Source organism: Molothrus aeneus, chromosome 1 (assembly GCF_037042795.1).
Source record: "Molothrus aeneus isolate 106 chromosome 1, BPBGC_Maene_1.0, whole genome shotgun sequence".
In the NCBI taxonomy this organism is placed as follows: Eukaryota; Metazoa; Chordata; class Aves; order Passeriformes; family Icteridae; genus Molothrus; species Molothrus aeneus.
In genome coordinates, this window is record NC_089646.1 from 26021237 (window position 1) to 26035863 (window position 14627).

General features: G+C 36.2%; 1 protein-coding gene across 1 annotated transcript in view; it reads right to left on the bottom strand.

Moving 5' to 3' along the window:
* Window positions 1-1372: 1372 nt before the first annotated feature.
* The window catches only part of COL28A1 (collagen type XXVIII alpha 1 chain), a 56109-nt gene continuing 42854 nt past the window's right edge, over window positions 1373-14627 (bottom strand). The window contains exons 26-35 of the mRNA XM_066564312.1: window positions 13429-13497; window positions 9575-9643; window positions 7577-7657; window positions 7451-7486; window positions 7234-7270; window positions 6380-6934; window positions 4994-5181; window positions 2852-3068; window positions 2224-2400; window positions 1373-1575 (exon numbers count right to left, since the gene is read on the bottom strand). Coding sequence (XP_066420409.1) covers window positions 2231-2400; window positions 2852-3068; window positions 4994-5181; window positions 6380-6934; window positions 7234-7270; window positions 7451-7486; window positions 7577-7657; window positions 9575-9643; window positions 13429-13497 — 1422 coding nt within the window. The 3' untranslated portion in view covers window positions 1373-1575; window positions 2224-2230. The remainder of the gene's footprint in view (window positions 1576-2223; window positions 2401-2851; window positions 3069-4993; window positions 5182-6379; window positions 6935-7233; window positions 7271-7450; window positions 7487-7576; window positions 7658-9574; window positions 9644-13428; window positions 13498-14627) is intronic.

Consider the following 14627-nt stretch of genomic DNA (forward strand, 5'->3'; position numbering starts at 1 on the left):
AAGGTTTTCAATAAACTTTATAGAAGATATTGCAAACCCATAACCTACATCTTCATATTTATTCCCAAACTCATTATCCCGAGTATTTTTTAGACAGATGTATCTCTTTGTCTGGAGATCGGGAGCTGAACACACAGCTAATTCCATCCCTGAAGCAACTGCCCAAGCATGCAAGATTAAAACAGTTTTGAAAGATCTTGCAGATTCTTAATCTCTCTTGCAATTCCAGTGGGCTTTGCTGCTGTGTGTTTCCAGGTGCAGCTAAATGTAAAATGTTCCTGGTAGGAATAAGGGGATCTTCATAGAATGCATAGTACAAGATAATATCTTTCAGTTTTACTGTTCCATGTCACACAGAAATTAATTGTGCCCTTGGAGGTTTTTTGAATGATCATCATGTTATTATATTATCACATTATAGTTCTGAGGATAAGAATAGGATGTTTTCTGGGGCTGCTCTCAGTTTTTTTCAATTTCTAACCTGAAACTTATTTAAAAGGCCAGATTTTTGGGATAAAAATTAAAAACTTTAAACTCTCCTTAAGCACAGTTTTCCACAGAATTAGGTTTGCATCCTATTTGCTGCAAAACAAGTTCATTTTGCAAAGTACATCCTGTCATTTATTTACAAATTGTGCAAGTCAGTGTTTGAACATATCAAGAGTTGTCCATACAGCCTGTGTAGATTCTATTATTTTGTTTACAAAGAAATAATGATGCTTGACTCTTAATCAGGTATTACTTCCCAATTTAATAATATTTGTCATTTTCAGTTTTAACAATGAGCTCATATAGGGTTATGGCTAAAAGCAGAATGGATATCAGTAAACATTAATACATATCTTTCAGTGCTTTTCCCTTTTTTAGTTTAGTAGCATATATTAGAGTATTAGACTGAAATAACTCTTTATTTTTTAACCTAGAGGGCCTGAGAAATTGAAATGTACTGACTAGCTTAAAGGACATGAAGAACCCAGTTTTTAATGCAATTCTAAATGAAAGTCCAACCTTTACAATTGAAACTATTATATTGATGTTAATCCAAGTGTGCTTTAATAATGGAAAAAAACCCTCTCTAATTACCCATAGCTGTGTTACTTACATTCCAAAGAAGAACTCTAATCAATGGAAATCTTTATTCATGTCTCTAAATGCTGTATTAATAGTGCTAATTTCAGGAACTACTTACTATTGTTTAAATCTAGAGCATATTTTATTCTTCCATGAGACTAAGAGACCTTGGCCATTAAAAACCAAGTGTAAACACTTTTGATATTTTAATCCTAAAAATAGAATCTCATTATTCCCATGTTCAGTAGTATAAAGTTACTGTAAATTCAGAGGGAAAAGGTATGTCCCTGTGCGTGTGTATGTGTGACTTCAAGTTATTGCTATGGTGTTGCAGTTAACATACATTATGCAGGTACTTGCCTAATGTGCAGACAGTAGTGGGGAAAGCAATAAAGCACAGCAGTAATAATTTCAAGCTAACACATTATTTTGGATTCTTCTCAGTCAGTTCTTCCTCAGTACACACGAACTTCCAGCTTCAAGAGTTCCCAAGAGAAGTAATTTCTAGAATGAATAAGAAATTGTTTAATCTTCCTGAAAAGTTTTGAAAAACACACTCTGCAGCTCAATAAAATTTTCCTATACTGAAAGTTGAAATAGAGTATTTAATGCAAGTTATTTGGGATAAGTTATATGGCTTTTGTAAAGGCAGTTATGCACTACTGATGAGAAACCTCTCTGAAGGCCATGCCTTGCTCACTAAACAGATGTATCAAAGATAGCCAGTACAGTCTGACTGGATTTCCAAAATGCAAGGTCCCTCCCCAAAGGAAAGTCATAGATTTGAGAGGAACAGCCTTGTAAGTTGTGAAAAGAATAAAACTAAAACTGGGATAAAGAGTCAGTGGAGAGATGTCACTGAAAGATGAATGCCACAGTCTGTCCTACTTAAGATAAGTGATCTAGAGAAGTGAGTAAATAGGGTGGTGACAAAGTTGGAGTTGGTGACAATATTGTGTCCCTCTAAAGTAGTTAAGTATCAGTAGTAAAGTAGTAAAGAAAAGAAGCGACTGCAAGAAATTGCAGAAGGACCTTGTGATATTGACTGTACAGGCTATGAGTTGAAAAGGAAGACTGTGTTTTGATTAATGTAAAATAAAACATAAGCAAGAAAAGAGGTGATTGAGGGAGGACCAGAAGGAGACAACTTACTTATTCATCAATCAACACAGGTTTCTTGACATTCTTTTTCTGTTTCAAATCTATTGTTGGTACCATTGCAACCTCCATACCAGAACTGGCCACAAGAATTGCCAGCCTTGTCATAATACCATTTCACCACATAGTTCCAACAATCTCCTGGTTTCATAGGTTCCAAGCACCTTGGATCTGAAAGTGCATCAGTAAAAGTTAGCTTGGATTCTGGGAATAAGTTATGTTATCTTAGAAGTGCCTCCTTCAGTAAGAAAAGCACCCCTTTTGTTTTCTTTCTTGTAGTGCCTGGCCAAATTTCACTTCCATTAATGACTTACCTGAACAGGCCTAAAAAAATAAAGGATTAGTTGGAAGCAAGACTGCCTAAATCCTGATGCAAGAATCAAGCTGCTATTTAAATACTTAAGCATGCAATTGGTACACAAGGGTATCATCTCAGTCCAAAAATCTGTCTCTGACTTTGTGTGATGTCTGTAGACAGAGCACCCAGAAAAACAAAAAGTAATAAAATCTAAATTATATTGGAAGAGGGAGTGGGGTTTGCTCATCTTTTTTTTTTTTTTTTTTTTTTTTTTTTTGGTACAGACTTGCTACCCAGAACCTGCAGACAGAATTTATTACTCACTTTTTTGGGTTCTTGCTACCTCTGCTTGCCACGCAGCTGGCTGGTGATCTTCAGTAGCAGTTCTACCAACAAAAGGATTGACAGCTGGGCTCAGGGGTCTGATTTCAGGCATGTTATAAACTGGGGGAAGTATTGATTGTCTGCGAGGAGAGGCGGTCACGTTGTGGTCCTGAGCAGATGGCAGAGGTTCAGTGTATGTGGATTGCGATGGACTATGCTGCAAAAGGAGTCAAAATCTTAAAATTCTGTCTGGGCATTATACTATGACAAAAAAAAATTAAAAAAAACAAGTGATAGAATTATGCAGGAAACTTTTGCTAAGCAACATGTGAATAAACACTATTAAAAGCAGATTGGTTACTGTGATTTTTTAGTATGGAGCCATAATTTTCTGACCATGAGAACATAATGAAAAGGGAAAGTAATGCCTCTGATTTAGCCACTAAGCTGAATTCATTCAATTTAAGCTAAATTCCAGTCACTACTTAGTCTGCAATACAAATAAAACAAAAAATGGGAGGAATTTTTGGGTAAGTCACTGCTGCTTAACATCTAGTACACTCATTGGGCATGATCTGACATCTTCAATGTCTCCTATTTCTGGTTAACAGCCAGTTGCTAATAATTAGAATTTTAGAATTTACCTTGACAGAAGTGTTAAGCAGTCAACCCCGCTCTTCAAATTGCAACTATTATCTAAAGATTTGGCTAATATTTTGGTATATTCAAGAAGATTTGCAAGGTCCCTAGTACAGTATAGTACAAACAACTGCCTTAATCAGACATTGATTGCCTACTGAGAGCAGAAAGGAATTTGATACTATTCAATATCTTCCCATTTACAGGCCACCACTGGCAAAGTCAATTTAAGAAAACTCTTCAGAGTGATTGGAACTCAGTCTAGGTGGAATGTAAAGATGCAGACAATTCATCTAGTCCTTTGAATTTTGCATTTCTTCTCTAGGTCTACAAAAAGATTCTGTTTATTATAGTAATTCAACAGTTTGAAGATTTATCCATAACAACAGCCAGCCAGAACCAAGTGTGTGAGCATCTAATCCTATCTAATATATCTATGAACCTACCTAAGAATCCTTTCTGATTCTTATCACATGTTTTATAAAATCAGCATCTATCTAGGTTTACATTTATTTTTCTTAATAATACAGAATGTCAAAACTGACCCTCAGTGTTTCACAGATGTATTATCTCACAGTGTCTGTCTAGATGTATTATAAACCCAAAATCTAAATTAATCACACTTACCAAAGGAGCTCTTATTTATGGAAATATTAATCTAGATTTTGAAAGTGAACTATTTAATTAGGAATGATATTATATAAACAATGTCAAAGGATTAATAGTGGATAATGCATTGGCTCCTCCACAGTAAGACAGTAATATTTAATTAGCTGTAATCTGTATTCAATTAATATTTGAATACCAGTATTCAATGGATATAACCAATCTGTTATATCCATTCCATGCAGCTACAGAGGTTTGTAGATCATCTATTTTAAACAGTTTATCCATCTGGTTATAAGGGCAAGCAAAGCTCATTTTGTAAAGCTCCAAGTTTTTATCGACTATTTTAGGCAAAGCAATAAAAATGCCCTAAATAGTTGACAAATGTCCTAATTGATGCTCCAACAGTGGCTGAAAAACACTGGACACCTAATAAGGGAGCGAAGGTGATCCACACCTGCAGAAAATATCATCTTTTGCATCAAAGCTCTCCCTGTCCTGTCTGTGTAGCAGCACTGTTTTGGAGGGAAGAACCTCAATGCAGGTCAGGAGAAATTTAAAGCTGGAGAACAAAGAGTAACAAATAAGGACTCCTAGAAGTACAGCCCAATGTGGAAAGTGAAGGAACACCAAAGGCTTAATAACTTGGAAATATGGCTGGGAACAACCTGGAAAGTGTGTGACCATGACAAGAAGGATTTTACTAACTAATCTAATCAGCTTGCATATAATTAAATGTCTTATCTACTGTGCACTTGCCACAATAGAAATGTCAAATGACACGTTATTTGCATATTAAAATGTGAATAAATGGTTAAATAAAGATGGCAAAATATTCAAATTCAAATAAAGACACATATTTTTAAAACATGTGACAACTGTTACTAGTTTACTCACTGGGTTACTAGATCCTTTTGTAGGAAGTATATCAATCTCTGAAGTGGTTGTTTTAGGTAACAGGCTATTAGCATCTTTCCTGGCAATTTCAGGTTCCGGACTTGGAGAAGGAGATAAAATATTGTAATTTCTGGTGTATATTGCAGACTCGTTCTCACAGATTTTTGTGATCAGTTTATTTTCAAGAACTGAAAAGATTAATGAAATAATGACATTTTTAAAGGGTAATGAAAAGAAGTCACAATGATTCAGAACAAGCTTTTAGTGCAGTATTAGTCCTTAAGGTTTAATTACAGTGACTTGTGAAAGACCATCTTCTGTAGTTATATCAAAACACAAATGATAAGTAATAAAGTAACAGAGTCTCTGAATTATTTTATTTTAGTGACATGCTGTTCTTTTAAGAAAAAGCAGATAAAAATACCAAGTCCCTCTAGGAAGTAGAAGTCATAGCAGAAAAGAGAATAACAGTTAAAAAATGAGGGTGAATGAAAGGAAGTGTTTACACATAAGAAAGAAAAAGAAAAACTGGGTGACAGTTTTCTACTTATTTGTAAAACCAAAAAACACCAGGGACTGGGAATATTTTTATGTTGAATGCTGGAGTCTGAGTCAAAGCCTTAAATTTAATCCCAGCGGGAACCAGACCTTAGCTTGGATTTTTGTTAATGCCTTCAATCCAGACTTAACTTCATTTACAATCTCAGCATAGCAAAATAAGTTGATGCTCAGGAAAAGTATAGGCTGGTCTACAGTTAGTCTAGATCAGTGACCCTTTTTTTTTTATGGGTCATTATAGATTTCCCCTGGAAATCTCCTGAATTCACCCGTAGCCACAGATATTTTTCAAGCCACATACATTGAAATATACCATGTCTATCATATCCCATTCCCTTCGTTTGTGGTTTTACCATTTTTTCCCTGAAACTAGGGTGAAAACACAGGTTTCCTTATGGCTTTCAGAAAAAAAAAAGAGAGAAAGAGTCCTTGCAAAAGAAAGTGGAGGGATTCTAAGACTCACAAAACCCAAAAGAAAGAGAGAGTTTGAGATGCTATGTCAAAGTGGATGGAAACCTGCATCTCCCTAGGATGAAACTATGGCCAAGCACAAAAGGACTGTGAAGCAAGGCTGATGCAATCTCTCACAGAAGATGAGTACCCCAAAGAAGACCTGGGCTTAGAAAACTGATGTTAATTGTGGTTTATTGCCTCTGGAAGAGGTAAAAAATTAGGCAAAGGTTTCATTTGGCCAAAGATGATGCGAAACAAGAGCAAGCTTTATCCAAAAGAGAAATAAAAGCTGCCACTCAGCAGGCTGCCTTGCCTGGCCATGGGAGAGGCCAAACATTCTTTCCAGCTTCCTCTTACTGAACTAGTTTCTTTTACCTGAAAGCGTTACGAAGTCGTCTATCTGATAAACATGTTCTTCATCAGGGTCTGTTGCAATGAGCTGCATTTCTTTCAGGAAGTCATCAAAATGAGGATCAGTCCTTTGTACAATCCCAATGACAAAAATCTCAATATTTGTAGCATGGGCCTCTCTTACTATGGTGTCCAGCTGTACTTTATCCCGATTGTCCGCCTGTCCATCCGTTATTACAACAGCCACCTTCCTCACAGCGGGGCGCGCTGCCTGGAATAAGTGGATGGCTTCCTGGATGGCAGAAGCTGTGTATGTGCCTTCTCCTAGGTAGGGCATCTCGTCAACAGCTGATTTCAGGTGCTCCTTGCTGGTGTATTGCTTCAGAGAAGACACCAGGTCCACTCTGTGGCTGAAGTTGATAATGCCAATGCGGGTTGTAGCGTGGTTGGCTGAAACCTTGTCAATGAATGTTTTCATAAAGGTTTTGATAATATTGAAGTTTTCTGGTCCAACACTTTCTGAGCTGTCAATGACGAATACTAGTTCCAGTGGCGTTGTTTTACATTTGATACCACAACCTAGAAGAATAACCATTTCAGACATTTTATGAGAGACAACCTTCAAAAATGAATTGGACTCACATACCAGATTTAGTCAGTTAAAACTCAATTAATGAATTAATTTCTAGTTACTGGTACTAAGCACAGAAACAGATCTGGACCAAATTACTTCAGGTATAGCTCTGCAACATAGTGAGCATTGTTTTCATATCAATGGTATCCTGACACACAAACATGCTGAGGAAAAATCAATTCGGTCAATATATATTCACTGTGTTTTATTAGAACTACATTTTTTTCCATACTGGAATGCTTACCACATATTTCATGGATAAGTCTGATAACATCTTCTCTCTGAAAAAGAGTATTCATTTGGTTTGTGTTCTAGTGTTAAGAATGCTGAAATATTTATTTACTTACAATAATGCAGGCAGTGCAATATCTCATAAACAGCCTTGTGTAAGATCACATAACCTTTAAATAGTTTTCCCAGATAAACTGCTATTGCTTCAAATAATTAATTTACCTACTTACCAAAAGACCAGGTTCACCTTTTCTTCCCCCAGATCCCTAGAAATGTGTAGAGTGAGATACTTAACAAAAGCCAAATTTGCCTAGTTTCTACTGTGTAAATTTAAGTAACATGAAAATGTGTTTTACCTTTGGCCCTGGAGGTCCTGGGTCTCCAATCTCTCCTTTGGCACCTTTGCTCCCTGTATCACCTTTATCTCCATAGTCTCCCTAATTGAAAACAACTGTATTAAATACAGTCATAGCTCCAGTTTTGTTGATTGTCAGAGCTGGAAGGAAGTTTCAATGAGCTTTACAGATAAATTTTCTGGCTCTTTTGGTTGTTTTTTTAATTAATAATTTCTGCTGTATGTATTATAAGGAGAATATCTGAAAGCAGGCTCTTCTAACAAAGCAAAATGGGCAGTAAAAGCATCTTTAAGAACTTTCTGTGAAAAGTTACCTTAGTTCTGGAGGGGGAGTAAAGACATCTGTATGCAAATTGCAAGAATATATAATGTTTGCTGCTCTAAACCAATGTTTATACTGGACCTATGCTAATTTATACTTAAGGAGAGATAACGGCCTCAGATCAGCCACTGTGCTGAAACACACCAGCTCTGCATAAAAGCCAAACAAAAACCTGTGAGCTTTCACAGGACAAATGAAGAGGCATGCTTGGGCTGTTAAATCCATTGGAAAATACAATGATTCACATTTAGAAGTAAATTTGCAATTTTACCCTAACTGACTAGGCCTTTTTGACTTCCAAAAAAAAAAAAAGTGAGTGGGTTCTGCATTATGAGACAATTTTCACATAATGCAGGTATGAAATATTGTACATAAGATTCAGCTTCTAAATTAGACCCTTTTTTCAAGAAGAAAATTGTGTAGGACAGATTTTCTTCTTTTCTCTGGAAATTACTAGCCAGCTTACATTTCACTTGAAATTTTAAAGCTTATGAATTTATCTAGATTACTGTCCATTTTGATGTTATTCCTCATCATTGCCCAGCCAAGGGAATCACACAGGTAACTCCTGTGTTATAGCCTTCACTGATGATTGTTACCAGTTTTAAAGTATCTTTTTGACTTTATGAGTCTGATTCTGATCTTATTCAAAGTGGTGTAAATCTGAAAATTGTAAATAGCTTCTCCACAGCATTAAGTAACCCAGTTTCAACTAAGTAAGGTGTTGGAAGAGAGTTCTTATTCTATTTCACAAAATCATAATGTCCAGCAAAGGATTTTACTTTCCATTACCTGTCCATGAATTGAATCTAACATCACCAAAATTAATGTCAGCATTAATAACAACAGGAAAGCAAATATGATTTGCTGGCTGTGATGGTGTTGCTACTTTCTTACACTTAAATATACTAAAACCTGATCTTTTTGGTACATATACAAAACTCCTGCTGAACTAAACCATTCCTTATCATCTGTGTCAAGTGTCCTATATTAATAGCAAACAAAAAAGTGAGTATTTGGAGAGATTTACATTGGGTCACAAAGATTAGTCAATATGCAAGATGAATATGACTATTAGTGAAAATATTCCAGTTACTATTATTAGATTGTGGCATTCGGAATGTGAGTGAAAATAGAACTAGGAGGCAGGAATTTGAATCTGTGTGAAAGAGCTTGATATTCACATGAAAGCTCCCAAGCTGTTAGATGTGAATTAAAGTGTAGGAAATTCTCACAATTTTTATAACAACCAGGAAGTTATTCAGCAAGGAAAGATTCGAGCTTGGGCTTCAATCATTGTAGAAAAAACCAAGTCAAGTAAAGCAAAGCCAATAAATGATGTTAATCATAAAGTAATTCCTTCCTTTTTTGGTCAGGCAAATAAAAGGATATTTTTAATAACTGAAAAATATGAAAAATAAATGAATGCATAATTTTAATAACTTAGAATTATTCTCCTGCTAATGGGTATGACCTCATTCTAGATCCTACCTTATAATCTGATGCTTAATGACTATTAGGATTTTCACAGCTGACAATGAGTAGTAGGTATGTACCATGCTAGCTCTATAAGGTAATGTCTTTGTTTTCTGTTTCTCTTCAAAGACCTGTCACATCAAATAACCAATAAAGGAAGAAAACCCCCTTCTCTTTCCTTACTGCAACCATAGGATTTACCTTTTGTCCAGGAAGGCCAGTTCCTACTGATCCCTTTGGTCCAGGAAAACCTTTGCTTCCTTTTTCTCCCTGAACAAAATATGAAACTTTTGTTTAACTGAAAATTAATGTAAAATCTCTGCTGTTTCTATTCACTTTTACACATATGTACTATGCGATGAAGCATACAATTTTCAAGACAAAAGTGATCTAAGGTTGGAGAAATAAGCAATTCAGAACACACAATAAGAATCTTATAAAGTATATAATGAAGAATTTATTCCTGATTAATTAAATGAAAATTTGCCATTCCACTGGAAAAGATGAAAGACAAAACTAGCTTTTCAGAGGCTCATCCTGTCTAGAAGCAGTAAAATGTGGTCCAAACCAAAGTTTCTCTAGAAATACACATTCATGAGCTCTCCAGGGCAGACTCTTTTTCCTGATCTTAAGTAAATGAGAAGACATCTCTACTATGCACAGCATGGAAAGCAGAACACCTTTCTGCTGAAAATTCAAAAGACAGTATCTGTCCCGTTACAAAGCTCAAAATTCTTTATAAGGATTGCTACCCATACCCTGCTGCATGTACTTAGACTTAAAAAGCACATCCATGTGTGGGCCCACAACGCTATAAAACACAGCTGTTATATATACACAGAAAATTCTTCATAGCTTCTGGCTTCCAGAAACTTTCTTGCTTTATTGAATAGGGTAACAAATATTTTTTATAGATCAACTGCTGTATGCATTTTAAACACGGCTAGAAGTGATTATATTTCCTGGTACATAAATGCTTCACAAAAATTCACATTACATACGTAATTCGCATAAAGCAGTGCCTGATGAAGATACCAAAACCAGTTCCAGAGAATGTCAATGAGATCAGGAGCAGTTACCACACATAGCAAACCTAACTATGATCTTTCTGCTGTCATCTTTTTAATGCTTGTATTGGTGCTCACAAAAGGGTCTAAAGGTCAGTCTATTACTGCTTATAATGGACAGAGAAATACAAAAGTATTTCCAAGTTTATCCAGCCTTCACCTAAGGTGCACCAGTGCAGCAGGACTGATCACTGACTATTCCTGCTGTGCTGGATAGGGGTTTACGGATTTCTGCAGGCAGAGAAACAGCTGCACACTGCACACTTAGCCAACCTTCTCTTCCTTGTACCGAGGGCTCCCAGCTCCCATGAGCTGGGAATTCACCAGGAGTTAGGTAATGAGATGCAGCTCCTCGAAGACACAGTGCATGACAAGTCATGTCCATGGATGGTTTTCCCTGTTCAAATTCCAGATCTGACAGAGATCCTGCTGAGATGACAGCTTCTGCTTGCATTGGAGCACTGCTTTCACAGCCCTGCCCTGTGAGTATCTCTTGGTCCACTGGCCCCAACTTGGGGAATGAAATGCTCTGCTTGCCACCAGGGCTACCTATCCCTGACCTGCTAACCAGTAGCCTCTTGCCTCTGGAAGCAGAACTTCCTCTCTCCCCAGTTTCTTACAGAAGCAGCAGTTCAGATAGTATTAGGTAGATGCTAGAGACTGAAAAACAGTGGGTGTATCAAATTCCATAGCTGATCCACTAGGGGGATTTCCTGTAAATAGGAAATACTCCTAACGTGATGGGATGCTCAAGGCAATTTATTTTGCACTGTTATAGGAACTCACAGTGGCTATTTAATCTAATTTCCTTTAAGTCACTTTTTAGCAGGGTTGAGCTTCTCAGAGCCCTCATTTAGGTATTAATGCAAATGGCTTTTAAACACAGTGAAACAGTGTGCCAGTTTGTTTCAAGGGTTGCTGTTCAGCACTGGGACAGTCTCTCCTTTCCACTCACCATCCCACAGCTTCCTGGTTAACTCCTCTGCAGAGCACATACATATGAACCAAAATGAGGATATGCTGTGTATTCCAGTGGTCCTTCACTAGTAATAAATGTCAGACCCAACAAAATGGTAGATTTCTTGCTGCCATTTGTTACTGCCCATTTGACATTGTTATGATGGTGTTCAGGCAATGAAATCTGAATGGGACCTACTGTTCTAAGTAAACTCATACCCAGACAGCTGATATTTCTCACAAGCACACATGTGAGTTTCATCCTTTAAAACATCAACCACAGAATCAAATCCTCCTTCCTCTACTTGTGCAACAAGGATCAATCAACATTAGAAGGGTTTATCACAGATTCTATAACTTAGTAAAACCCAAGAAGCTATTTAAAAATATTTATGGCTTTGACAGTTTAATTCACATACATAATAAATTCAAACCTGACCACCAGTATTACCAAAATGAACTGAATGCAGATCTAAGAATGTCTAGACTGTGGTTTTGAAAGGGAACCAAGCATTAAAAAAAACCACTGTGAATATAGCTGTCAACATAAAGTAACTTGAAAACCAACTCATTTTTGGCATTCCATTCTTACCATATGCAGACCAAGATCTCTCTCTTTATATAAAAAAATATTTGGAGTGATATTGGTAGCTAAAGTGCAAGATCAGAGTAACTTTATTCTGATGAAGAGTGGCCAAAAAGAATGAAGTTTGATATGTGAAGAAATAGAAGGATAAACAGACAGACAAAAGTCCACACGCATTAGTGTGTGGAGGACACTGGCACTAGCAGAGCAAGACAGTTGCAAAAGTCGCTCAGAAATAAGCTGTTCCTAAGAATTATATAAAAATAATTATAATTTTTAAAACCAATTGTTAAGAAAATAGAAATGGCAAGACTGATCGTACCTACACAAGCCATGGAATACTACAAAAACAACAGGAGCTGAGTTTGATCCATCATATCATTACAGTTTTGTTTTCAAACCCAAAGACATTTCATAAACAGGACACATTACTATTCAACATCCCTAAATTTCACAGCCTTGTATTATAAACATGCCTTTGTTTGATGGTATGTCAGTGAACTGGCGAGTCATGAACAAAATAAATTCTGAAGGAATCTGTGCTTTTCTGGTAAAGCTTATATGAAATAATTCCACAATGGACCAAAGAAAGATTATCCTCTGAATCATTTTGCAAACAATATGCATTTTCATAAATTTGTTTGTTTGCTTCAGAATGTCACTATTTTCCAATGAAGACCTGTTTGCCAGTGAAAACATTCTCTGATGTTTTTGGTATCTACAGCCAAAATCACAGTATGATATCTAACCAAACTAGAACATTGACCCTTTTACTAAATCACTGGTGGTTGACCACTTAGCGTTGGAGACCTGAGCACAATACTCTTGATCCAGGGAAATATTTAATCATATGCTCAATTTTAAGCACATTGATTTAAGGAAAACTGGAGAAACTTGGGTTGTTCTCTACTGGAGCCTCCAGTTTTAATAAATTTTTCCATACATATATGATAAGGCAATTTAAATATTGAATGCTCAGAATATGTTTATGTTTCTCCTTTTAAGGAGACAACTCGTGGCTGGAACTGGGTGACTAAAAACCCAATTAAGAGTATGTGGGTGACTGCCTCATTTCATTTATATTCCTACATATGTTTAACTTACTTTGCCACAGTAGGTCTCTGTTACTGCCTTTTATAAGTGCAACCCAGAGAAAACTATGGATCTAAGTGAATCAATAAGATGTGGCAGAGATAAGCCTTTTGTCTCCAGGTAAAATATATTTTTAATAACTAGAACAATAGGAGAGCAATTGGATCCAAACAATACTGAAAATCCAGCAAATAAAGAAAATATTGCATATCTTATTAATACAAAAATTAAGTGTAAAATTAATATTTCCAGGAGTTCACTGATTTGGTGGCAAAGACAGAAAGAAGATAATGAATCTCTTTAAGAAACAGTTTGGGAAGAAACTCAACAGATATCACATTAACCTGAATTACCTTGTCTCCTTGTATGCTGATGCCAGGGGGGCCAGGGGGACCAGGCAAGCCATCACGTCCCATAATACCCTATAACAGTCAGCAAAAAAAAGCAAGAAAAGAATGACTGGGAGGTAAACTCCTGGTAACACTAAGGAAATAATCCCAAAGTCACTGCAAGCAAAAGAAGTTAAACCAGGTCAAGGATTCTAGGTCTGATTCTTCTTTGGTTTATGGTTTCTTACTGTGGGTCTTAGTAATTATCCTTGGCAAATTCTCAGGAAAGCAAAGGAACAATTAATTTGAAAATAATTAAAGAATAAAATTTACTCATGGCACAGAGTGATATTTTCCTCATTTTTCCCTGCATAGAAGACAACAGAAACCATGTTAACAGAACAGCTTCATGCAGTCACAAAAGAGAAACACAACAGCAGAGGCACAAAGGACCAGAGCTGTAAAACCTAGTGTAAGTAAATCTGCCAGGTATTTTAGCTAGTTCTTTGGCACTGTGGGCATATGCCAAGCCCCTGAGGTGCCACAGTTCTAGGAGCACCAGTCATTCAGAAAATCCTAAGTGGGAAGGGATGACAGAAAAGCCAAAGCAGCATGTGCTGATTTCTATCAACACAATCAAAGCCAGGTAGAGCCCTTGTGTTTGTAGGCTGGCTAATCTAACATTTCAAAGTGACCAAGTGAAGTATATCTTTCTGACTACATCAAAACTAAATGATTGATTTTCCTTTTTCTAAAAATTTATTTTTAATTGAAAAAAATTTCAAAATTTGATCAAGCTTCATAAAAGTTTCTGTCAAACTCAGCTTGGACTTTTGATTACTGTCTTATAATAAATAATCACTGTGCTCCAGTACAGTAAGTGGAAATCATTCAGTGGTATCTATATTACCTAGATTTTGTATATGTCGAATATTTAGGCCGAAATACAAGAAAACTTGGTCATCATGAAATATAAATTTATAGTTCTAAATATTTAACTTCTAGATGTTAGTGATGTTTGAAAAGTCACCATTATCATCTGTGGAGACAAAAAGTTTGTCACAAGTTTTCACAAAATCTCTTGCAAAAAATACTATTCATATATATATATATTTATATATACACACACGTATACATATACATATGCATATACATATACATATGCATATATATATATAGATCATCTCAACCACAAAGCCTTCTCTTTGCCCAGCTGAACAATC